This window comes from Strigops habroptila, chromosome 5 (genome assembly GCF_004027225.2).
Source record: "Strigops habroptila isolate Jane chromosome 5, bStrHab1.2.pri, whole genome shotgun sequence".
Taxonomy (NCBI): Eukaryota; Metazoa; Chordata; class Aves; order Psittaciformes; family Psittacidae; genus Strigops; species Strigops habroptila.
The window spans coordinates 54,651,699-54,677,268 of record NC_044281.2 but is presented as its reverse complement, the minus strand read 5'-3'; the positions used below and the strand labels follow the sequence as shown (position 1 = coordinate 54,677,268).

Genomic DNA, 25,570 nt, shown 5'->3' with positions numbered 1-25,570 from the left:
ATTTTACATGTCAGAAGTTCAGTGTGCTCATAATGCCTCACTGCCAGCTTTGTTAGATTCCAGCTAATTTGCTGAAAATAAGTAAATAAGCTATGCAAGCACACAACTGTGCAGCTGACCATGACTGCCCAGGGACAACAAACAGGAACTGAAAGCTTCATGGTCTGGCTTCCTGTTAACTGTGTTGGCTTGTTTTAGCCATTTTGTTATTACTCCATGTAAGAATGCAGTAATTTGTAGCCACAAATTACTGGCATACAAACACAGACTCTGCTGCTGCTTGCTGTTTGCAACTGGACCTCTAAATTCATGTGGTATGAGAACTGACCTGGTTGAAGAGATGCAGGGTTTCAGTGAACCATAGCTCAGATCAATCGAAGCCATGCTGGTTTCCTGACAGGTTATTGCAAGACCTGACATTTGGAGCAGGCTGCTTCTAGTGAGACTGGGAAAGTGGTGAGGAAAGGAACTGGAGTTTTAAGACTAGTCCTGTTCTTCCACTTCTACACTAGGGGTATTGGCTTCCACGTTGTTGCTATGAAATCAGATTCCAGTTTTTAGCTCAATAACTCATGTGTCTGGTACAAATAAGGTGGAAACACAGTACTGGTTATTTAGATCTAGGCAAATACAAAATGGCTTCAGGTTATTTAAATGTTGTGGGTTTTTTTTCCCAATTACAGTTCCTACCTATTTGTCTTCTTCCTCACTTCTACTATTCTCATCAATATACCATTATCAGCTGCTTTTGCTGGCAGACACTAACCCTGCTTCCAAATTGTCTTCATCAAGGAAGGACAACTGTTTCAAGGAGATTCAATTCACAGTGTCAAGCACCTGTAAAGAAGATTTAAAGCCAGGGGAAGTGAATGATTTAGGGGAAGCATATCAAAGGGCCCAGTACATAAGTCTGACAATAATGAGGTGCTTTTATTTCTGACTTCTTTCAGGGGATGTGAAATGTTTTGGAGAGGATTGTTATGCACTAGCTTTTGGTGTCCCAGCAGCACTGATGGGGTTGGCACTTGGTGAGTGAAAACAATAAAGCTTATAATAGGAGTTACCATTTTTGAGTCCATGAATAGATGAGAAAATGTACAAATTCACTAGCTCTGGATGGATACTCAAGGTTTCAAGGTTATCCAGAAATTCCACAGTTCAGAACAGCAAGAAAAATCACTAGTTCAGTGGTGGGCAGAGGATGGGTTTACTGCAGTTCTTTATTATGATACTGATGAGAGAGTGGTCTGGGCAATGTTTCGCAATACAATTGCCTTGTTCTATAAAGCAAAGGGAGGCGCCAAAATTATTCTTCTGATGGCTTGCAGCTTTACCTGTGAGCAGGCTTGGCCTTTGAACTGTGTTCTGAGCAGTTCTTGGAGTTTCCCGTCTTATAGGAGAAAAGCTTAGCCATGCCATTTCTAACTTTTCCACAGGCTCTTTGAATCTTGGGGCTGTCTTTAACGGCTTAGACTTTTGCTTCAGAATCTATGTGCCACAGAAATCGTAGAAGGAGCTGAATGAGATGTTACTTTATTCTGAGCTGTCTCACTTCACTTGACTGAAGTAATTCCCACAATTACAGTGACAACGTATTATCATGTTGCAATAAAAACCCCTTATTGTTCAAGTGTCAGAAGGCAGCCGCAATCACCCTGCTTCTTAAAGCTTGCATCTTAGCCCCATTAATGTACTTGTCAAGATTTCTTCTTCAACCCTTATAAAATACTCAGCAATTTCCATGTTCTTACTGTTAGTCCTTGGTAGCTAATATAGAAGACACCCCATTAGCTTTAGTTTCACAGTTGCAAGCTGCTGAGGGGAGCAAGTCTCCTTATTACACTGCATTTGAGAGGTTTTGACACAGCATGGGGTGACTTCTCATTCAGCTTGTTAGCTTAATTGAGAGACCAAGCAATCGTGTGATTTCACCACAGCATTTGTGATTTGAAAAGTTCATCCCCCAGAGAATGTGAATGTTGCTCTCCCCTCAAACTTCCATCAGAGAGAAGAATCAGAACTGGAAAAATGTCATCAGGCCACAGCTAACACTGCAGCAATTATTTTCAGAAAAGTGCATGGTCGCAGGCCTGAGAAACTTCTGTTTTCCCCCGTGACCTGTTCCTATCAGTTTAAGGCAGCATAGGCTCCTCTGTGCACAATTGTGTGATGTTTCCAGCAGAGTAGTAGTTGCCCAGGGGAAAATGGATGTGTAAATATTGCAGTTTCAGTGGGGGCGTCAATTGAAATGTGGTTTTAGCTAGTGTCCTGCTGCCAGATTCCACAGCCTGCCCAGCAAAGTAGCTCTGTGTTCCTTTGTAACATGCTAGAATGCTCTTGGAAGTGATATATTTGATTATGTGAGCAGAATGCAGAACTGGAGAAAATACCATTTCAGCCCTGACTGGGCCTCTCCCTGTCATGATGGAAAGCAAAGATAGATTCAGAGGCAGAATGGAAATCTTATAGAGGAAGATTTTTCTGGACTGCTTCAGTTTCTGAAAGATGAGGGAAGGTTGACACTATTGAATTCCAGATGCCAAACCTAATGCAGGAACCTTGGTTCCCAAAGGAGCCAGTGGCATCTCCAGAAGGTATTTCAGCAAACCTAACGAATCACCTTTTGGAGGCACCAACAGGTCCACTGAGAGATGCTAAAAATCAGGTAGTGCAACTACCCACTCTGGGTGATTTTGAACAAGTGTCTTTTAGTGCAACTCACCTAAACTGACTCCAGAGGTGTCTCTGACAGTTCTGCAAGTCGAAACTGGATGCGAGTGGTCTTCACAGTCAGAAAAGAGAAACAGTGGGTTCCCTGCAGTGTCCCAGGCCTCCTGTGTTAGTTCAGAGGTGTCTGTTTTTCTCCACTAGCTCTGGACTGACCCAGATAATTGGGTTAATTTAAAAAGTTGAGGTTGGTTTGTTATATGGATTTCACACTCAGCTTTTATTGTGCTTCTCTCTGCCAATATCTTTCCAATTGCAAAGTGTTCAGAGGCTCTCAAAGAGCAGGACATATGATATATAATCAGATAGCCCCATCTCTGGCAGGATTTTGAAGCCTCGGTCCAATATTCTTTGTGCTTTGAAGGAGAAAACCAAGACAAAACAGTATCTTAAATTGTATATCACCTCATGGAAACCATACATAGAGGTGATTTCTGTTAACACCAGTGTGTGACGCAGTGACCTTAGTGGCTGTTTCTATTGAAATGTGTGTGAGATGCAAGTACACAAAGCCTGCTTTGGATGTGGACTAATCCTCACACAGTTGCAATGAGTCAGGGGTGATTTCCAACATCAGATGCTGCAATTCGATATGGATTTTATTTCAAGTTTAGCCTACAAAAAGCATAGATGGAGGGAATGTTCAGAACTTTGATTTCCAGTGTGAATCAAATGTGGAGGTGCCTGTTGTGCCAGAGCAAATCATGAGAAAATTATGGTGACTTCCTAGGAATCACACTGCCTCTTGTAGGATGTCGCATTTTCTTCCATATGAAGGCATTAAAGGAGTTTTATATATTTATTTTGTTAGAAGTTTGATCCTGTAAGCCCCAAGGGCATAGAATTTCTGTGGAATACAGGGATGGGGGATCCTTTCCAGAAGCCAGTGTAGGATTCAGCCTCAGTTGTGTGAATTCCCATTTGGATTATAATATTTTTCAGTTGTGTTCATTGCTGGAAGTGGACTGTACAGAAAAACACCACCACAAGGGAACATCTTATTGGAAGTGTGTAAATGCATCGGTGTACGTATGTGCCATTTTCTCTTTTTCATGTATGACTCTGAGGTTGCAGGTCAGAAAAGTGCAAAGGGAGGTGGCGTTTGGAGTTCTTTATGCTGGTCCTGGGTATCTTGCTGATGAGCTGTAAGGAGGAAGAAACATGTTTATGTCCTAGTTATTCTTTCAACATTGCAATTGTTTTTCCTTAGCTACATGAATTGTTCAGTTGATGTCAGTAGAGCCACTGGTGGCAGATGATGCTGGAAACTGAACTGAAAGGAAAATTCAGAAACTTGGAGAGTATCAGATATATGACTCAATTTTTTTCAGCTGAATAATTTTACTGAAGTTTATCAGTTCAAACAAGTTACAGCTTCAGTGGCACTGCTTTCTCCAGTGAGAAACAAACTTGAAAGATGGTCTAGGAGTGAATGAGGCATGGGCTGCACCGGTAATATGCCAAGAAAGGTCTACAGAACAAGAAGGGAGTGAGAGTTCTGGTTTTGATGTTGCTTTGGATAATGAGGCATTTCCTCCCCCGCACAGTGGTCAATCCAGCAGGTGCTTTTTGGAAGAGAACTGGAGAAATTGTATTTAAAGCTTTATCATGTAGCAGGTTTTAAATTAAGCATGAAACAAAATTTGAGGGCAATTTTCTGGCACTGCTTGCATTTGGGGATGGGGAGAACAGCGTTGAGTTGGCAATGCGACAAGGGTAGGCACACCATGAGGGAGTTACTCACCTGATTTTCTTCCTAGTTTGCTATTAAAAACCGGCTGAAAAACCGCTCCAGTCAGATTCCAAAGAGAGATCACTGGCTGGACTGGGCGTCAGAAAAATACTCGGTAAGTGTTGCTCTGTGTGGCAGGTTTGGAGGGGGAAGGCAGGCAGACAGACAGGGGAGACAGTAAGACTGGCCTGGCCACACCACTACTCATATGCACGTGGTCTCAGTTGTCCTGTCCTTTCCCAGGAAACCAGTACTCTCCTGACCCTTAGTGAACAGTTTAGGTGCTGCACTGAAATGCAGAAATTCAAGTGTGTCCACTCTCACGAGTAAGTGCAATGAATAACTGCAATGCAGAAAGAAATAGGAGTTCTCATGTTTTGTGGTTTGAATCATCTGTTGGCTTTTTTCACCCCCATCTTACCTTTTTGCCCATTACCTTTACAGAAACAGCTGATTGGGGAGGTTAAAATGGTGACACGAGTTCTCTTCCTTTTCATACCACTGCCAATGTTCTGGGCCCTGTTTGATCAGCAGGTACAGTACAGTGTGTTACAGGTCTGCCCACCAGCCTGGGTTTGCACCTTTGTCCTTTCAGGGTAAGACCAAAGCATCCTGAGGACACAGAGTGCCATATCCCCTACAAGGTGTCCAGGGGCTTGCTAAAGCAGTATCCACCGTCACTGCTGGCAATCCCTCTGCAGTCCAGCCAGGTGTCTGGTGCAGAAGGCTGAGAAGGGAGAATGTGCCCTGCCTACTGGCAGGTATTAGAGGGAAGGGAAGGAATAGACGGGAAATAAGACCTCCAGCACTGTAGTCTTCTCTGTACCCATGTTTTCTAGTCCAATAGGACATCTTGAAGGCTTCACAGTGATCTGTTTTCTCCTTAGGGATCCAGGTGGACTTTGCAAGCCACAAAAATGAATGCTGATTTTGTAAGTACCTAATGTTACCGGGGCTGGTAAGACTAGTAGTAACATCACTGCTCTCGCTTTTTAACTGAAGTCTTGCATACTAAGAATGTCTGCTTGATAAGTCTGGGTGAGTTGTACTTTTGGTGATTAGAAGTGAGAGGCTCTGTGCAGCCATATTCAATTCAACACAGCACATGTTGGCTGGGGAGCCATCAGCAGCCTGCAAGGTCAGGAGTGCTGACTTACAGAGAACTGATTGCTCTGTGGCCTTGAGTGGGTAGGGTTTACAACCTGCTACCCCCATTGAAGACAGAGAAGTTGGGGAAAGTTCACACAGTCCTTGTAAGGTGTAACTAGAGCTATTGTAGTTTTACATTTCTGCTCTGGCTTACTTGGTGATACATTAATAAGTCTTCTTAAAACCAGCAGGAATCTTGTGTTGTATAGGGTAGAAATGTGATGAGGATTAATTAGTAGCCATAAAGTTCTTCAAAGATGTGAGTGGTAAATGGTACAGGGTACAATGGCAGATAAATTTGCATCACCTATTTGCCTGAACATGCCACCATACAGGGCTGGTTTCCAGGCATATAGGTTTTAACAGGCCATCTATATCTTAGCTGTGGATGCTCACATCAGAATTTAGGATTGTAAATGCCCGTTTTCCATTTTAAAATTGACTTAAAGTCCCAAATTTGAACCCTCCTGTGTCACTCCTGTTAAAAATTGGGCTCTCAGCATCTGGTAGTCATCAGGCTTAATTAATTCAAATAGTCAGGAAAAAGACTACAACTTGGGTAATATTTATCCACCACAGAAATACAAAGCAATGAAAGTTCATGCAGTCTTTGTGATGTGTATTTAAAAAACTTTCTCTGCTGTTTTGTGAACTTACATTTGGTGATCCATTAGCAGCAGATCTGAGAATCACCAGCTGCCACTCATTAAATCTCCCTTGTGGAAAAGGGCATATTTGGGGCTCTTTTGTTATACCACTTTGGGTAGATTTTTGGCTTGTAATTCAGTCTTATCCACTCTCCATTGGTGGGCTGTCCCAACTCATGAAGGTGAGAATTAACTGCAACATTGGGGTGATCCCATGTTTTCTTGGAAAGATACTATTTTCTTCTTATTTTTTTCCCGTCTTCATCTTAATTTCAAATGAAAAGCATTGCGTGGAGTTCAAACAAACACCAGACACTCCCTGGAGACAGCTTATTGATCCCTTGTGGGGACTGGGACCCTACTGTCCACCCCTGTTGACCATGCCTAATTGAGGGGGCTGGGTACTGTGATGCAAGGGTGAGGCACCACTTATAGCCTTGAGGACTATTTCTATGGCTTAAATGAAGAAGTCACAGTTGATTGAGGCCCATTATGTGCCTTGGCAGATGGAGGGAGGAAAGAGGTGTTTGTTGCAGCCCACTGTCTCAGGGATAGTCTTTTGTTACCCTTTTAGGATGCTCGGCAGAATTGCCAACAGAGCTTAGAGGGTCCTGAAGCTTGAGAGCGCTCACTTGTAGGATTTGGGCTTTTCCCATTACAGAAGCAGGAAGGGAGGAAGCTCTAAGCCCAAATCCCAGACTGGACACTAACATGCCTATTCATCCCCACTCGCCTAGTTCACAGCACAGCCAGTCTGAAAGATGGGTCTCAGTACCTATCATAGGCTGTTTCCCAGCTGCTATATATCAAAGGCTGAGTATAAGCTTCGTTCTGCAAAATGATTCTCATCAAACACCGTGTCCTTAGAAGAGAAGTGTCAGGAGGACAATATTAGCTGCTAAAGCCAACGTAAAGCATTTGAGGAAAATGCCTTTGCTGCTGTGGGTCTCTACTGGGCTGGTTGCTTGTTTGACATATGCACTGTTATATTATGGTGTTTATGAGTCACTTGGAATATCTTTTTGTTTCAGGGAATATATGTCCTTCAGCCTGACCAAATGCAGGTAAAATACTATAGGGTACGAAATAACCCTTAGAAATGTATGTTCTTTTTCTCTCTCATTTTTATTCTTCTCATGGGACCATTGGCCTTTCTCTGCTCCTTTTGAAGGTAATAGCAGTGCTCCTGCTGACTGCTGTGGTGTGGACTCTGCCTTTATTGCTCACTAGCTGTTTTACAAGCTTAGTCTTGGGATCCAGAAGACTCCAAGGATGTCCTAACATCCTTGAGGTTGAATCTTGCAGAATAGTGCAGAGGTGGGGAGACATACCAACATAATGTTTCTTGAACTAGTGCTGGCATGTGGAGGATACAAACTATGTCTTCTTTTAACATGCCCCTGTGCTGGGATGAGTGTTGTACCTGAAATATGTCTCCTTCCTCCCTTTCTGTGGGGCAGATGAAAATGTGAAGGCTTCAAGATAGTGCCATGTTGTCACAGTTGATTACAATTTTTACATTGAACAGCTCTGGAGAAATTCGAAGCTCTTCTGTTCCCTGAAATCTTCCTTTGAAACTGAAACAGCACTTTTCTCTGCTTGTTCTCCATCATTCTCTCTTTTCTTGCTCTGCCACTGCTGGCTGGCAGACAAGCTCTGCCCGTTTCAGGAGAAACTTAGTTCCTGGGGGATTACCAGACTGCATGGAAGTGTGAGAAATTGCCAATCTGACACAGAAGTGCCTGTTCCTCTGGGATTTTGCTGAATTCCCAAGATGTTTCCATTACTGCTAATTTGCTGTAAGGTCCCACCACAGCACCGAAGGTCACCTACTTCTATTGTCAGTGGGTTTTGTACTCTTTAAAAACATAATGCTTCAGTTATCTCTTCAGGGAAACTGTGCCAGTGATGCTTGCTTACCTCTTGGAGGGGAGAATATGAACAAAATGTATTTGTGCTTGTGAAAACTAAATAGCAGAAGCTGTCGAAGTGTAAACTATGATTATATTTTCAAAGGAAGTCTTAAAGTGTTTGTTCGTGTTCTTTCTGTAATGGAATTATTTCTGGAGGACAGTGCTTTATTAGTTTAATTACTGAAAGTTGCTTTCTAGTCACTAAAATCCCATTCTTTTGTATTGCAGTTCTTAAATCCACTTCTTATTCTTGTCTTTATCCCAATTTTTGACCTTGGGCTCTACCCCCTGATAAACATGTGCAAATTTAATTTCACGTAAGTACTTTGGGACAATGCAAATGCCTCAGTGCTTTTTCTTTTGCAGGAAGTGTGCAGAATAGCTTTTAAGGAGGAGAAACACAAATTTCCTTTCACCCTTCCCAGTACTTGCCTCTATTTCAGCCACAAGAGGCAGCATCACCCTCTTCCATAAGCCCTGGAAATTCCAGAGGGGCAAATTCAGTCATGTTGGATTCTGCTCTGTACAGATTTTCCCTGAGAGCAGATATGAACAGTCCCTCTTTGAGGGAGTCCTTCCCTCATCATGTTCTTCACTTTATCTCCTATATCACCCCTAAATAGTTCAGTCCCTGAAAGGTCCCTGTGGGGCCAAATTCATTGTCCCATGTGGGGTATATGTGGTGTTGTGGAAGTAGATTCCACTCTAGGATCTGAACTGGTGAGTAGGTCAGGGAATTTCCATACGGCCCAAGCATGTGTTCCCTCGTCTATGTTAGCAAGAAGTGCAGTGTAATAGAAGCAGACCTCCACGTTGGTTCTGAAACCCACTTTATGCATTTTTTGGTGATTTTACTTCAGAGTATCTGTAGTCTGCTTCTGTGGACTTGATAGCCTTTAGCAGTGGAATTATGTTGTGTGCACTCATGGATTTACTTTGCCAGTGCAGTTTCAGCTGCAGCACCACTTCTCAATGTGAACCACAGCATGGAAAGGGGTGACGAGTAAGAGATGGGCTTAAAAATCATGTTTCTAATCCAAACTAAGATGCTGGGTAGACAAAACCGGGACACAAAATGTGGGTTCCTAATCTGGATTTCCCACAGCCCAGTGAATCTGGAATGTGGATTCAGACCTTTACAAAGAGTGGAGACTGCTGAATCTAGAACCACATTTGTTTCAAATCTCAACAACTCAATACTCAGTTCGGACCTGCCATTCTGGACCTATTTTATTCTGTTTTATATCACTGCCTCATGTAACTTTGGTAGAGTTGCACTACTTTTGCTCCAAGTTCAGAAGCATGCTCTTTATTCTCTAGAAATGTAAATGTATTGGCAAAAGAAATAACCCAGAATGATGCCACAGATGGTCAGAAACATTGATGACACAAACTACGCATTTTTCTCCTCCTGCTGCTAAATAGCATGCTACTTTTCTTTTGCCTTTCCCAAAAGGGACTTGAAGATATATAATTTCTAGTGCTCCTTCCAACATCACAGGTTAACATAATGCCATGAGCTATTCCCACTAGAAGAGCTAGGAACAAGATAATATGAAACTTGCAAGCAAAGAGCTTTTTTAAATGGCACACCAGTTTTAATTGGCCTCAGTGCTGGCCTCATACAGAAAAATAGAATAGTTTAAAGTTAAATGATTGCAATTTTAAACAGCATGTCATCCCCGGTGCCACCTGTTGGACAGATTATTACATGGTTTTGACACATTTTTGGCTCTGAGAAATAGTATTTTATATTTAAAATTACTCTATTTTTTTCTAAATGGCACATCTTTCATTTGCTCCATAGACCTATTAGGAAAATGGCAACAGGTATGATCCTTGCAGGGATGGCGTTTGGACTTGCAGCTATTGTGGAAGTCAAAATAAATGTAAGTATAGCACAATGGATTCTTTGAAATACTTTCTTTCCCTGGAGTGTCTTTATTGATGCCTGTTAGATAATCCTTTTAACCATTTTGTTCCTTGATCGTAATTTTTAATGTGTTCTTTACAATGAAGCATACTGATCCAGTTGCTAATGATAATTCTTACTTTGTCTACTTTTGCCTCTCTTTGTGTCTTTTTTGCTCTTTCTAGTCTTTGCAGTTTTGCTGTGCCGGTCATCTGTATTGGTCTATATTCTAGATTTCCATCATCAAAGTGCTTGACAGACATCTAGTTAATGCTAGTGATTAATTCCCAAAAGGTAGTCTGTTCTCTCTCCTATTTCTTGCTGTAGCTTGCCTATACTTTACTGTTTGGGGTTTGTTGTGTGTGTGGTGGTTTTGCTTTTTTAATTTAATTACTTTCCTACTTTAGGGTGGGAGTGTGCTGTTTTACAAGCCAAATTGCTTCTCCTGTGAGGCAGGTGAATGCAGTCACTTCTGTAGTCACAGGCAGCAGGAACTGCAAGGCATCCCCAGACAGGATGGCAGTAAATTTTTTGTAGATTCAGTACTAGCCCCTGCAGATTTGTACTGTTTGTTTCTGGCCCATGACCAACCTTGTGCAGACTTTGGCTAACCTTTGTCTACAAAAGTTACTATAGGATTAATTTTTAAAGCTTCCATGTATACTTAAAATGTTCTGTCAGAATGGCTGGCACACAGCCCTGGACTAACATCTGCTGGTTGCTCAGGTGAATCCACTTCCAAGTCTCCTGCTGAAATGAAACTTTGTGGGTTCAGATCTTCTTTCTGATCCGTTTACACGGGCAAAGGAATGCTCTCACTGCCACCACCAGCAGCTCTGGCCAAGCACTGAAAGTCTGCTCTGGCTGTGAGTGACTCCTCTGGGCAAAGGGAAGGTGAATTAGAGGTTTCCCCCTCCCTGAGCATGGAAATTTACCCTGAAGTCCACTAAAAACTTTAGCAAGGGGGGATAGGATGGCCCACCCTCACTTGGCTATGGGTAGCACAGGTGAAAAGCCACAGTAATAGAATTTTCTGGATCACATTAACAGGCCTGTTAGTCCAGAGCAGCATGTGGGTATCAGTGAAATCAGTGTCACCTTGTCTTTCTGCCACTACATCTCCCTACTGAGTTAAGTTCAAACTGCCCTGCCTGCAATACCCAAATTATAGGATAAGATAGAAAAAAATGAATAGCTCTGAAGTATTGCTGGCAGATACCTGCAAATAAAGTGAGAAAAAAAAGCAGGTGGGTTTTTTTTTTTTTTTAAATAGAATTAATTTTAGATCTGCAGGTAGTACAAGGCTAATACTGGTTGATGTACTCTTTCTAGGAAATGATTCCTGACAGAAGGAGATATCTCTCTGCTAGAGGCATTGTCTTCCCATTCTCAGATAACAGGGAATAAGATCTATAGAGTCAGCTGTTAGAGAGCATGGTGTCAAGTGATGCAGAAGTATCAATTACAGACGTGGAGCTGGACTGGGATTTTCAAAACTGCTTAGTTTCTGGCCTAATTCTTTTCCCAGTCACTGACAGCAGTGGGAAATAATTATTCTGGTCACTGCTTTTGAAAACTAAGCACAATTTTTTCCATTCTGATATTGCAGTTGGTTAAATCCAGACACTAGGGAGCTGTCTAATGAAAGCAGTGACATTGTTCTACCTACCCAGCAGTTGTGTAGCCTGTATGCTTAGTGGTGTGAAAAGCAGTTTTGGGGAGGAATGACAGGCTGGCTATTGAGCTACTACAAGAAAACCTCCCTAAATAAGATTTATGTTCAGTTTTCTCTCAGTGGAACTTTTGATGAGGAAGAGATGGAAAAATGTCATTACAGAGAGGAAGACTATTATGGCTAAAAATGAAGAGTTATTAAAGTGCTAATAAAGCATATAGATGGCACTTAAAGCCTTTTACTTTAATTAGGAAACTGATATGCCTCGACTTGTCCCAGAAGAAAGTTTAATTCGGGTCCTGAATTTGGCAAAGAACCCTGTTCTAGTGACAATCCAAGAGAAGGACCTATTTCAGCAGCCTATGGAGGCTTTTCAGGTAAGCATATATGTGGGGCTAGAGGGCCTGACTTGTGTCCCATTGAAGAAAGGGTGGGCTTTTTTCCAGGCATTTTCTAATAAAGCCCACAGATGCTAGAGCTTGTTCTCCTTCACCATGTTAGAAAGCACATAGGAATAACTTTAAAAATGGACCATATTGTCTCCATTGATGAGACATAAATGGAAAGTCTAAAGACATGTTTCCATGGCAAAGGAGGCTAACTACATTCATGGGTAATTTGTAATAAAGGATAATTGTACTGAGATGAGCATGTAGAGACATTCAACTCAAATCTTTCAGTGCTCAGACCAGGCATTACTGCTGGGATCTGGATGGCATCTGAATAGTATTTACCTCCAAAGTAGGAAAGAATTGGGAGGGCAGTTAACTGGGCATGGGCACTGGGTTGTTTCCTAATTTCAGCTTCCAGATTACTTTACAGGTCAGACTAATTTGGGACTCAGACGGGCAGCCCGTTGGCCACCAGATCATTGGCAATGAAAGGTACTGCAAGCTCTGGCTTGACCAGCTCAAAGCCTATAGATCAACATAGGTCTTTTGCTGTAGAAGGCAGCTCTGACCTCTCTTTAGAGGATCCCTTGAAGAGAGGGTAGGGTTGCACTTAGTGGGAAGAGTCAGGTCCTTTCTTATCTGAAGAAAGTGTAACCGAGTTTGTTTTCTCTACAGAACCCAGCTGAGTACTCAAAATTAATATTGAATGGAGAGCAACAGAGCCTTCGCTTCACCCTGCAATATCAAGGATTGTCTCTTCCTTTTAACTACACCGTGAAGGAAAAATCAGTATACAGCTTAATTGTTTTTGAGGCAGAAGGAAACCTATCAAGCCGCTTAGTGAGTATGGGAGTGAAGTGTAAATACAGTATTAATTCAGTGACTGTGATGATACAATGGGGTAATAGGCTCATTAATTCATTTGCTCAGTTGCAATGTCTGTCTGATTGCTCTCAGATGCTCTAAACCTGACTTCTTAGCTAGCAGCACTGGATCTGTACACATTTCTGCTGGTTGATTAATAGAGGCGTTATGGCATCTGAGAGTTTCTGGGCACACTTTAATCCAGTGAATGCTGCAGTGGGAGAGAAAGTCGTGCCTGCTAGGCAGCAGAGCTTGAGAAAACTGAGGAAACAGAGCTGAAGATTTTCCCCCAAAGATGGTTCTTTAAACCAAAGATGTTAAAGAGGCTCTAGGGCTGGGCTGGAATAACAGCATCAAAGGAATGATTCCGGGTTTAGTTATTGCAAGTGTTTAGTGAAAATGCACAGAAGGCCCACTTGTTTTGCTGAACAGAATAAATGATTAAGCTTATTTCAAGCTCTGCAGCAGGGCCGGCTGTGTTTGGACTTTTGTGTATTGCTGCAACAATCAGAGAGGCATATGGAGTGTATAAGGCCAGATTCATATATCTTTTACATGTAGCTGTATCCTAAGAGGCTCTCTTGAAATGAATGGCGTTATTGCACATGTGGCAGGTGTGTAAATGCCAACAGAATCTACTCTTATGCTAAAATATCAATTCTCTTTGCAGTTCCTCAGCCTTGCAGGGTTGCCACACCAAGCATTCAGTATTGTATAGTAGAAATCACGTAACTGTTTTTTAAAATGAGGAGTTTTAAGGATTTATTTTTTCCTAACATTGGGGTTTTTTAGCTGCTTTATGGTTTAGAGCCTGGGGCTCATTACTGCACAATTTTAAGTTTCCCTGTGACCGTAATGACTGTATTCTGTTAGCTTAAGAAATTGATACTCATACAGTGATTTTCATACAGTCTTTAAGAAGTGAAAGCCTGCGACAGCCTGGAGCAAGGCAATCTCTGAGCTTCAGTGCATCTCTATGCTGCCCTAGCTATCTAACCTGTGCTTAAATTAATGCCCACCCTGGCACAGGCAGGCTGCCATGCGCTGGGGAACAGCTGTGCTGTCGGGTGATGCAATTGACCTGTCATTCTCAGCTGTAGATAAGGGAAGTGTGGAAGACAGTATGGTAAATGATACTCACTTTTCCAGCATTGCAATGCAACAAAGGCAATGCCAGCATCACTGGTGTGTTGCGGGGCTTGTGCTGGGGTAGCCATGGCCCACTCCGTCCTTCCTCACTGCTGGGTTTGGCCTCCTTACTCATATGGGGTTGCTTTTCTGGAAGGATCCAATCTGAAATTATTTTCTTCTCCTTTATGGGCTGTTGAGTAGGCAGGAAATGAATTTGAGAGCTCTGGGGATCATCAAGTAATAATTTGGCTGGCCTCTCTGCAACAAACTAGATTTTTAATCCCCATGTGTCTCCCATGGAAGAAAATGATGATGTTTATTATTTATTGCTTTGACATTTATTTTTCACTGTGACTTTTTATTATTTAGGGCATAAATTATCTGTGGGTCAGCATATAACACTGAAGTACAGTAGACATTTATAGGTACACTGAAATTCTGGATCCTTGGTCTCAGAAGCCCAGGTTTTAACGTCAGGAAGAGAGTGTAGAGAAAGGGCTGGAAAATTTTGAGAGAAAGTCAGTTTCTGAAGGTAGATTCAGTCCCTTTTGGCTTGCCTGAGTTCCATCTGTGGGCAGCACAAATTGAAATTGCCCTGCCAGTTTAAGTGGACATGGCACAGCTGTGGATTTCTACCAACCACGTACCTTGCTCTGTATTCTTTTTCAGTGACACCAAATCTTCAAGGCAGGGCTGTCTTTGCTGTCCTTTTTTTTTTTCAGCACTGTACACCAAATAGGCTCTCCTCAAATGAGTGTAGATCATGTTAACTATTGAGCTGTGATTGCCAGGAGAGGCACTCTCAGCCCCCAGTGTGCCCAACCAGGTGGCTGTTTCAGGGATGTGTCTGCAGAGACTGCAAGTGCAAACAAGCTCAGCGCATCTTGGTTTCTCCTGCTCTCTGCCTGCACCATACAACAGTTATATGTCTTGAGTATTGAGGGTCAGTGAAAATGAGTGATACATGATGATCAGAGCAGTAACCTAGTGGTTCCTCTGGGCTCTAGGCTTCTGTGAAGTCTGAGTGTATGCCAAGAATCAAGGTCTGAAAGTCAGGCAGTTGCAGATTTTGTAGGAGTAAGGTACTTATGCTTAATTGTAACTAATCATTGAAAGAGGCTAATGTGGATAGTGATCTCTTGGTATCTTCAGGTCAAGACAAATACTTTTTTGGAGGGGTGTTACATGCCTCAGTAGAAGGGGTGACTGGCTGAAACTCTGTAGCCTTTGTTATGCAGGAGATGAGGAAAAAAAGGTATGATCTCATCTTAAGCCCTTGGTGGAGCTGAAATTTTGCTGTTGGTACCAGGACTTCTGTGGCCTGATGTAAAGCTTATGTGAGAGTCCAGTCAATTTCCATGGGCTTTGCAAGACATGTGTAACTCCATAGACACTAGTATTTTCTGCTACACATTGTTACAAGGCAGCAGTAACAAATTTGTTTGATTTTCTTTCTTTCCCTCTTTAGATTACAGACTTGGAAGCAAAGCCAGAAAATGGTTTGGCAGCTGTTAGGTAGGAATGGCCTTTTTTGAAGATTTGGAGGTGGTGGGATGAAGGAAACTGCTTTTGTCTAATTCAAACTCTAGGTAACATAACCCAGATGTTCTCAGGTTGGAGTCTAGTCCACTCTTCTCAAGTGTGGACTAGACTCAGGTGTCAGCTGCAGAGGCTTGACAGCGTGTCACCTCCCACAGTTGCCATGCAGAGCTGAGCATTGTTGCTGCTTACTGCCTAGGATAGTCTGAGCTGAGATGGCAACAGAAAAGATGTCCCTTGGAAGAGTCGTAAACTCATCTCGCTGTGTTCCACCCTTTGGGAAAGAAAGAAAAGCAGCAATCTGGAAAGGAGCCATTGCCATTTGTCCTCTGCAAACTGGCCAACTCATGACGTTCACTTATGTCACCCAACCTCATGCACAAATGCCTACTAAATTTGTAAACAATTTCACGTCCTCATAAACAATTCAGCTGTGCATTGGGGTCTGCTTAAGCAGCTAGTCTGCTTTCCTAATTTGAGCTAGTTCATGAACAGACCTGTGCTGTCATCTCACTGAGGTCGTGTAATCTCACTGAGGCCACAGTTACCACATCACCAGACCTGTGTGAGGCTGCTGAGATACAGAAGCAGCAGATTTGCAAAAATGCTTGCAATAAAGAAAGGAAAAAAAAAAAAAAAAAAGGAGGTGATTCCAGCTGGATTTCTGGGGGATTTGGGCCAGCTCCAATTTAACGCAAATAAACAAAACCTCAGAAAGTTCAGACAGTATAAACCAATGTCCAGCTGCCTTATCTGAAAGCCTGCATTGATAGAGCACGAGAGCAGTATCTTTTCCTAGCCCTGTGCTTGCGAAGGCTTCTACTGGCTAAACACCACCTTTGAGAGTTGATTAATACCTGCAGCCAGGAATGTTTTATATTCTCCTGTGAACATTTTTGACAAAATCTCAAAACTTTCCCTTCAACAATTTCTGAAGAAGTTTCACAAAGAAGAAACTATTTTTCCACTAAAAGGTACTTTTGTTAAGCTTGACTATCTTCAGGGATTTCAGATCCATTTTAAGAACTGAAAACCAAGAGAACATTCCCGTGAAAGCTTTGGTTTTGATACAGACATCTTATTTTGCCACAAACCTCTTTCCCCTCTGGTAGAAACTCCTTGAAAAGTACACCAGCATGATGCACACACTCATCAGGACACACAGCTTTATAGTTTCCTGGTGTAGGCTGGGGCTCTGTCCTCTCAAACAGCCATGGAGCAATCGTCATAGAATTGGGTTGGAAGGGACCTTAAAGATCATCTGGTTCCAACCCCCCTGCTGTGGGCAGGGACACCTTCTGCTAGATCAGGTTGGTCAAAGCCCTGTCCAACCTCACCTTGAACATTTCCACAACCTGTGCCAGTGTCTCACCACCCTCACAGTAAAGAACTTCTTCCTAATCTAAATCTCCCCTCTTTCAGTTTAAAGCCATTCCACCTTGTCCTGTCACTACATGCTGCTGTAAAAAGTCCCTCTCCAGCTTTCTGTAGGCCCCCTTTAGGCACTGGAAGCTGCTCTCAGATCTCCCCGGAGCCTTCTCTTCTCCAGGCTGAACAAACCCAACTCTTTCAGCCTGTTTTCAAAGGAGAGGTGCTCCAGCCTGCTGATCATCTTGGCCTCCTCTAGACACACTTCAATCTTTGAAGGTCTCTGAGAAGAGATTTCCTGGAGGTCCTAACCCACAAAAAGTGAGGGTTCTTTTCACAGGAGACAGTAAGAGGGTAAAATTACACAGCAGAGAAAATTAATCTTATTTTGAAAAACTGGGCAACAAATCAGACATATTTTGGTAACTTGCAGGAGAGGTTGTCATAACCTTACGCAATTACAGAATGCTTTGGGAGAGAGAGTGCACGTCTGAAGTGTCTGATATGCTTCTCCTGCCCTGTCTGACAACTCAATGAAATATGCTTTCTTTGCAGATTCATTAATGGTTTGAACCAAGATGTCAACCTCACCATTGACAGCAAATGGTTCATTGCTGTTCGGAGAAACTACAGTGCTTCTGAGTACTCGCTGCTAGAGAGGGACAAGTAAGTTTCCTATGCTGAGCTGAAGGTCCTTCCTGAGGCCCTTCCATGGATACAGTGGGGCTTTTTCAGGTGTATAGCAAAACCTTCATTGCTATTTTCTTGGCATTTGCCTGCGGGGGCAGATGTTTGTAAAATACAGAATTATTAGCTCTGTGCAGCTCCAGGCAACTCCTGTGGGTGCAGAAGCTTGTTTTTTACATTTTGTGGGGGGCTGGAGGGAAGAGGCTGGCCATTCCTGTGCATTTGTCAGCAGAATAAGGTGGACATGGTAATGTTCCCTCTGCCATTTGATGCCTCCTCTATTTTGATATTCTCACAGGCCCAACTGTTACGGTATTCTCAGGGAAAGGCCAATTCATATTCCATGCTACAAAGTGTTGGTATGTGGGCTGGTAACATCAAGGAACATTACATGGCTTTGCAGGCTGGGCTTGTTAGACAGGGGCTCCATATGGCCTTGGTTTGGCAGCATTGGAGTTGGCTCTTACAGGGTATTTCTGGTGTTTGCGATGTTTCAAAACAAGCTTCATGGCTTTTCTCTGCATCAGTTCCATCCAAAATATTTATTGCTGCAATTTAGTAGGATGAAGCAGCCATTGTGGCAATGTTGCTGAGCCTCTGTGCCATCTCACACATCCAAAACCAGAAGAACAAATCTGAAGGCTAATTTGCTCTACTGAAAGGAAACAAAGTGGCTTGTGGGTGCATATCTCTGATTTCCTGAAGGCCACTTGAGCCTGGCTAACCTGTCTGGCCCACAGTTCTTGAAGGAGTGGAGAAAAGTTTGGAAGGAATACAAACCTGAGGGGCAAAAAAATCAGTGCCAAGAAGAAGCAGAAATCATTTAAAACTGTTAGCAATAACTCATGTCACTAGGTGAACTCCAGTTAGTGCCTAAGTGTTTCTGGAAGGAAAAATGACAAGAATTCTAGTGATTGTCTGACATAAACATTACTGCAGCTTTGCATCATATATCCTCCCTGCTCCATTGTATGGGCATGTTTGATGCTCTTTGTCGGTGGGACTAACTGGAAAATACTGTACTTCATCCTTTTATCTAGATATAATAATGGAAAATGCATAACTGAAATGGGAGAGTTTACCCTGGAGCTAGGGCTGCTTGACTTCGGCGCGTCATACACCATTGTGATAACTAATGTAAGTGTCCCTGTGATGGTAACAAGCTGCTTTTGTTCTTATGTTGGTGACTCTCACTTGCTTTCTCTACCCTGCAAGACCTGGGCAGTAGCCATCTGAAGGCAGTCCATTATACAAGGGCTAGTGAAAGGTTTCGGCACCTACATAAGCAAGGTGGATGGGTACTCATCCCACCTTACACTGTGATCTTGTCACATCTCATGGATTAATGAGAAGAAAGATCTTTTCCTTGGTAGAGATCCTCCATGGAAAATCATGTGATCTGTGGTTTGTGCTGGTCTCATGCCATCCATCCTTATTCAGTTAACATTGATGTAGCGCACTGCAAAGAGCTAAGACAGTCTACCAAGAGCTGACTCTGCTTGTGGTGTTTAAAATACTGTACCTGGTGGTAACTCAAGCCTGAAAAACTCTGCAGAAACAGTTTGATGTATCCTCACATTTACTGGCCTAAAGGTGGACCTTCCAAGACTTGTGGATTATGCATGGCGGGGAGGAGGGATAAAGTGTGGAAGGAGGAGGTTGGTGAGATTGTGCATCTGTTTTTCCTCCTCTCTCTGTCTATACAGCTCATTTGGAGCCTAGTGTAAAGTCAAGGCATGGTTTTCTGAACAACCTAGCCCTAACGGGGCGTGAGCACTGCTGAGAGGGTGGATTCCTTTCCAAGCTTGCCAGCCTTTTAGGCTCGCTGCTCCAACCCTGGTCCAGCTGGCAGGAGCCACAGAGATGAACGTGATCAGCTTAGTTCCCATTTTAACCTTTCCACTGCATAGTCACACAGACAAACCAGGTCCGACAGGACACACTGCTAAGCTGCCCTCTGAGGCTTTGAGTACTGTGTTGTGAGGAGCAGAGCAAACTGCTGTCAGCTACTCTCTGGCAGTAACATCTCCCTGTTTGGCAATTAGTGGGAGCTGTTCATGTCTGCAGAGTCCAAATACACAGGGGGAAAAAGAGAGCTGCAAAGCACCTGGCTTTTGTTTTTTTAAACTTCAGTAGCTGGAGTGGGATGCACAGTCCTGGAGGGAACAGGCAGATGCTGCCATCTGTGAGTGCAGAGATTTATGTCCATAAACCACATACACACTCAAAGTGATGTTGGCCAGACCCTTCCTCCATGGCTGCAAATCTCTTTCACCAGATGAGAAACTGAGAAGTTGCATTAAGAATATTACACTAATAATATTATCCTAAAGCCTCTGGTAAATGCAACTGAGTCAGGGTCAGTTGAGGTAGATGTGTCCTACATCACTGTGGGCAAGAATTCTGGTTTGTGGACCCATACACAAAAGTCCCTGTTGTAGCTGTGGCTGCTCTGGGGTGGCTCTGTGCCTCAGCCCTTCTGGACATGTGCTAGTCCTTTAATCTTTTTGACCCTCTGTTTTTCCATATCTCTGCCTGTGGTTTCTTCCTTTTGTAGAGAGTTAGTTTGCTCCAGGCCAAGATATTTTTTTAATTATTGCAGTGATTTGTACTGAGCCCTGCTCCTCTGCCAGGAGTGCTATATAGAAGAACCATGAATGCAATATATTAGTCTGCGAATGTGGCTGTGATACTTAAATCATAGAGATGCTGCCTTCTACCCAGCCTTCCTCAGTGAGCAGTTATAGTATGGTGCTTGTGACATTTCTTTATGGGCTAAAGAGCAATGCACAACTCTCCTCTCACCCCGTTTAGCCTGCTAAAATACAGTGTCTTGATTTGCCTCCCTGCATTGTGATTAAGTGCATCTCATAAACATCCCTTCTATTTTCCCAAGGACTCTCCTTAAATGTGGGGTTTTCTGCCTGAAGTCATTTCAGCCTAGTGTTTTTCTGGCTACTAGTCAGATCTCTCTCTGCCTCTGAGCCTCTGTGTATCAGAGGCAGAATTAATTACACCTGGAAAAGCAAACAAAAATAATTAGGAATACAGCTACCGTAACTAACTGAATACATCTGGTACAGGGCAGTATCTGCTACTCTTGGTGTTCCTGAACTGGATTTGTTTGGATGTCACTGTTATCATAGGGGATTTGTACAGTGCTGATGAAATGGGAGCAGTGACCACATGGATGCAATGAACATTTATCCTCTCATCCTCTTCTGGCCTTGGGGACAGCAGTGGGTCACAGGCTCTGCACAAGTACCATACAGACTTCTCCTAACCCTGCTGCAGAAGACTACTTGTTGGTTTGCAATAGCTTAGGCAACTCTTGTGGCACACGAATGAGTGGGAATACTTCCATCCTGCCACCTCTGCCCTGTGCGGTAGGAGTCATCCAATTCCTGACAGGCTTGGAAATAGCAGGGGTCAGACCCATAGTCTTGCTTCCAGGGCAGAGATTTGCTTCTATATTTGCTGAAAATTTTTTTTTGGTAAATTCTCTGTTGCTGTCCAGGCCAGGAAGGATTTGATCTTTCAGCAGCTAATCAGTGTGCATTTATTTTCCTGCTAGATTTCTGGAGGTGCTGTTAAGACATGGAAGTCAGAAGACATAAAGGCCAACAATGTCCATATGGCTTGGCAGTTACCACAATACTTATTAATATCTGCTGGGGAGGTGATGTTCTCCATTACAGGTCTGGCCTTCTCCTATTCTCAGGTACTCCACTTAAAGATAAGGGGCTTACAATTAGACTTCAGGATTTATTCCTGCATCTGCTGTTGACTTGTAATATGTCCTTTGGCATGACACTGACTCACTTCAGCTAAAAGTGGGTTTATAACACAGCTTGCTGGGTGCCCTCAAACTAAATTAATTCCAACCCTAACTGTTCTATGATACTCTGAAGGATACCTGTTCTCAGTTATACTCAGGACACTCATTTTCTGGTGAAGCTGAGAACACAGAACAGAACTGGATAGAAGTTTATTTTAATGTGAAGGCTCTGAATAGTTTAATATCAGGTTTTTCTCCCAGTCAAATATTTTGTGGTATGTATTTTCCAGTGATAAAAAGTCAAAGGTATCTCAAGAATTACAGGGTGGCATGGGGCCTTGGAATCTTCTTTAAATGGAGATAGTGAAGGGGTCTAAGCCTACATGAGTCTAAAAAAGAGAAGAAGGGGTAACAAGTGTGCAAGGAATGATTTGATTGTTGTCTAGGGAGAAGGTTTATGAGAAGAGAAGAAAGAGAGGATGAAGACATTACAAGATCAAAAAGCTGAAGCTACTCAAATTTATCCTGGGAGTAAATTGCAGATGTTTATTAACAGTGGGACAATCTGTAATGAGATGTAGAAACTTTGTCATCAGCAGGAAGTTTAGCATCAAGATCCAGTTCCAAAGGTGTACAGCCACATGGCACCAGACTACAAGCTGCAGGTGGTGGTGTGTGGTTCCCTGGACTTTTTGATTGTACAATTTCAGATGATGCAGGTTGTGGATGATCAAGATCCGGCTCCGCAACAACAGCATCTCCTCCTTCACGTGTCCTCCTGGAGGACATGTTTTGAAAGTTCCTTGTATGAAGCTGCTGAGATTAATCACAGAGATTATCCACTCTGTATAGAGGAAATTTCTCTCATCTCCTAGGCTGAGCCCAGTGACACCTACACTGAGCAGGACATCACAGAGTGAACCAGGGCAGAAGGGCACAGTGTGACACCCACTGATCCAGGCCCTTCTCTTTTCAGTCTCCAGCCAGCATGAAGTCGGTGCTGCAGGCAGGCTGGCTGCTCACAGTGGCTGTTGGGAATACCTTTGTGCTTGTTGTTGCCCAAGCTGCACCAATGGCACAGGTATGGTTTGGCTCTTAAAACAGAGGTAATGCTTTTAAACAGGCTTCTGGGTGTCCATGTCCTGGAGGCACAGCTTTTCAGCACAGCCCCAGGCTCCTGCAACTGAGTGATGGCAGACTGCATTGAGGTGTCCCAGCCAGGGCTCTGTGTTGCCCTCAGCAGAGTTGCCCTCTGGAGCCGTGGCCCTCCCTAAGCCTCCCAGTGGCAGTAAATAATAGTGACGTGCACTGCAATATCGTTGATGGAGCTCAGCTCTAGACAGGCAGGCTGCATTTGGGCCTGAAGCCTGGACACGATGCCAGCCACAGATTTCAGTTGCTTACCAAAAGCAGCTTGCCATCATCCAGGTAGCCCAGTGGGCTGTCAGCCTCCTCAAGTGTCTAGCTGGGGAATCCCTCAGGGCCAGCTGCCTACGTCACCCTTGAGATGATGAGATTGCATGGGGAGGTTGTGGTGTGCAGGTTGTTTAATTGAGGCTATCAGACTTCTGGGATGGTGCCATGAAGGTGTGAACTCGGGATTGTTGCTGGCTAACATGAAACTGCCTCTTCTAAAGGCATCTTGTGGGCAAAAAGCCCAGACAAGTATGTTCCAGTCAGGATGGATTTCTAAGAAAAGATTTAATGAAACTAGCCCAATCTAACAGGTTTGCTTCAAGGTATATCACATATTCATAATTAAATTATGTGTACATGAGTTTACCAGAAAAACAGGATGAGAAAGTTTCTATCTTGTAAGCAATTTTGGAAACTAGAATTTTCACCCAGTTCTTTAAAAAGCACTTGGAGGTGTAGAGATAGCCTCTGGACTGAGCATCTGGGGTCTCCTGACTTGCTGTTCTTTTTTCTCTCCTAGTGGGCTGAATTTGTCTTGTTCACTGTTCTCCTCTTTGCTGTGTGCATTATTTTCTCCATCATGGGATATTTCTATGTCAGTGTGGATCCAGAGGACCTAGAAGAAAAGGAAGAGAAGAGAGAGACCCCAAGCAGAGGAAACATGATTAGTCTTGTTACTCAGAAAACAAAGCTCTAACACATGATGGGTGGGGATATTTTTTTTGAATCAGAAGATGGGAGGGTAAAATGTTCTTTTTTTTTTTTTTATAGCATTGCAGTCTTTATTACTCAAAATGTAGCCACCATCTAAATGGGACCAAATAGCCCTTTATAAAAACAATGGGGGTCCTGAAATCAGAGCAAAACTCCTTGGGAAAGTTCCTCTGGTATTAAAAGCCCTCAAGTAAATACAGTGTAATTTAAAACCTGTCCATCTTTTTAAGTATGGGATGCTTTCCTGTGATTTGGTTTTAAACATATATTTAGGGCAGCAGGGAGGAAGAGTGGAAGGAATGCCATATGACAGCAAAATCTGGAGATGTTGGGAGAAAAGAATGAAAACTCAGTATAGGAACTGGGGAAGAATAGATGTTACTGGCAGGAGAATTTTTAATGCTGTCGCCGAGGACTGGAAGTGTTACAATGCCAAAGGATTTTATCATGTAACTCTCCTTATGAGTATTTCACCCCATTATTGCATGTTATGAATGGTCCTGATTTATGACTTTCACCTCCAGGCTCAGAAGTAATAACAGGGAATTAAATTCTGCAGGCTAAAATATTCCCCAAACGCTACTGAAGCAGATATGTATGCCACCATCTCTCCAATACTGATTTTTTCCTGGGATTTTTAGCAACTGATGGTGTTCTTTGACTATATGTGATTAGAGAATTGGTTTACACTTTCTTATTTCAGAAATCCAGGAAGTTACTTGCCATCTTCCTATATATTAAGCCTTTATTGGGCATTTCCTTTTACAGCACTTGCCACTGCAAGTTAGGATATGGCTGATTTCTTATCTCATGCTTCAGTTATTCCCCACTGGGAGACACATTGTGGCAGTGTCTATAAAATTCCAGGCATCCTGCAGAGAGTTAAACAAGGATGCATTTTATTATCTTTTCAGTCTACAAGAGAAGACCATAGGAGATTTTTCTTTTTCCTCCCTGTTTTTGTGTCTCTCTACTAAACTTTGGATATAGCTATTTTATCAGAAGTGTGATATAAATGTCTAATTTTTCTGGGTTGCGTGAATCTGTGATTTCATGTTCTGCATAGAAGTAATTCAACCATTGCTGATCTAGTAAACTACTGAGACAGTCCCTGCCTTCCTCTGTCCTCCAAGGCTGCAGTTGTAACAGGTATGGCCTAATTTACAAGAAGTTGTCAATAGGATCTTAAGGTTCACAGAGAATAGATACTAAATGATGCTTTCCTTTTCCATCTTGGCACTGGCCGTAAGTGGTTGCTGATGCTTTGATTCAGGAGATTATAAAATGCATGTTAATTTAATTCCTGTTCAGGACAGTGCTCGGGAATATACTTAGTTTGACACCTCTGCTACTTTAATGTGCTGCTTTGTGTGTGTGTGTGTCTTCTTGAGTAAGACTGAGAAAACCCCACTTTTTGGTTTATAACTGGAAGACTCACAGCCTAAGATGATTATTTCCTTTGCTTCCTGTCATGAACTTCCACCACTAGTTCTGCATAAGCTCCTGCCTGCTGTGAAATAGCATCTGAGCCTTGTGCCAGAGGGGGACCATGGTCTCAGATAAATGACACCAGGCTGTGGCTGTGCACACAGAAACACTTAATGGCGTTCAGTCGATGCAGAGCCATTTATTAAGCTGTGGTGTCTGGATCCCGGCAGCTGAACCCTGCGACTCAGCAGGGGATGAAGGGCATTGAAAAACATCTATTAGGTCATCCAACCTGCTCCTCAGAATCCAAGTGAGGATTATTCCCTCTACTCCTTTTTGGTATTGTTCTCCTGCCGTGATTCTTTGTGTAGGTTCTTTCTCCTCCAGGCATTGTTATTTTCCTAATCCTGGTTTATGATACACTGTGAATCAGCTCAGAGGCTGCTGAATCATTCTACTATGATGCTATTTGACCAACTTCCAATTCGAAGCACTAAT

At 42.9% G+C, this 25,570-nt stretch overlaps 1 protein-coding gene across 9 annotated transcripts in view; it reads left to right on the top strand.

Annotated features, from left to right (window-relative positions):
* SLC15A2 (solute carrier family 15 member 2) overlaps positions 1–24,991 on the top strand; it is a 39,540-nt gene extending 14,549 nt beyond the window's left edge. For 5 of the 9 annotated variants that reach the window (XM_030488380.1, XM_030488376.2, XM_030488382.1 and 2 more), the window contains 16 exons: positions 951–1,028; positions 3,670–3,752; positions 4,488–4,574; positions 4,904–4,993; positions 5,347–5,391; positions 7,287–7,319; positions 8,397–8,485; positions 9,976–10,057; positions 12,007–12,132; positions 12,823–12,987; positions 15,611–15,657; positions 17,605–17,715; positions 18,777–18,873; positions 21,311–21,457; positions 22,491–22,595; positions 23,451–24,991. In XM_030488380.1, the coding sequence (XP_030344240.1) occupies positions 951–1,028; positions 3,670–3,752; positions 4,488–4,574; positions 4,904–4,993; positions 5,347–5,391; positions 7,287–7,319; positions 8,397–8,485; positions 9,976–10,057; positions 12,007–12,132; positions 12,823–12,987; positions 15,611–15,657; positions 17,605–17,715; positions 18,777–18,873; positions 21,311–21,457; positions 22,491–22,595; positions 23,451–23,627 (1,562 nt within the window). In that variant the 3' untranslated portion in view covers positions 23,628–24,991. Of the gene's footprint in view, positions 1–950; positions 1,029–3,669; positions 3,753–4,487; positions 4,575–4,903; positions 4,994–5,346; positions 5,392–7,286; positions 7,320–8,396; positions 8,486–9,975; positions 10,058–12,006; positions 12,133–12,822; positions 12,988–15,610; positions 15,658–17,604; positions 17,716–18,776; positions 18,874–21,310; positions 21,458–21,960; positions 22,596–23,450 lie in introns of those variants that run through there. The other 4 variants (XM_030488381.1, XM_030488377.1, XR_003991680.1 and 1 more) reach the window with 3 other exon arrangements.
* The last annotated feature ends 579 nt before the right edge of the window (positions 24,992–25,570 follow it).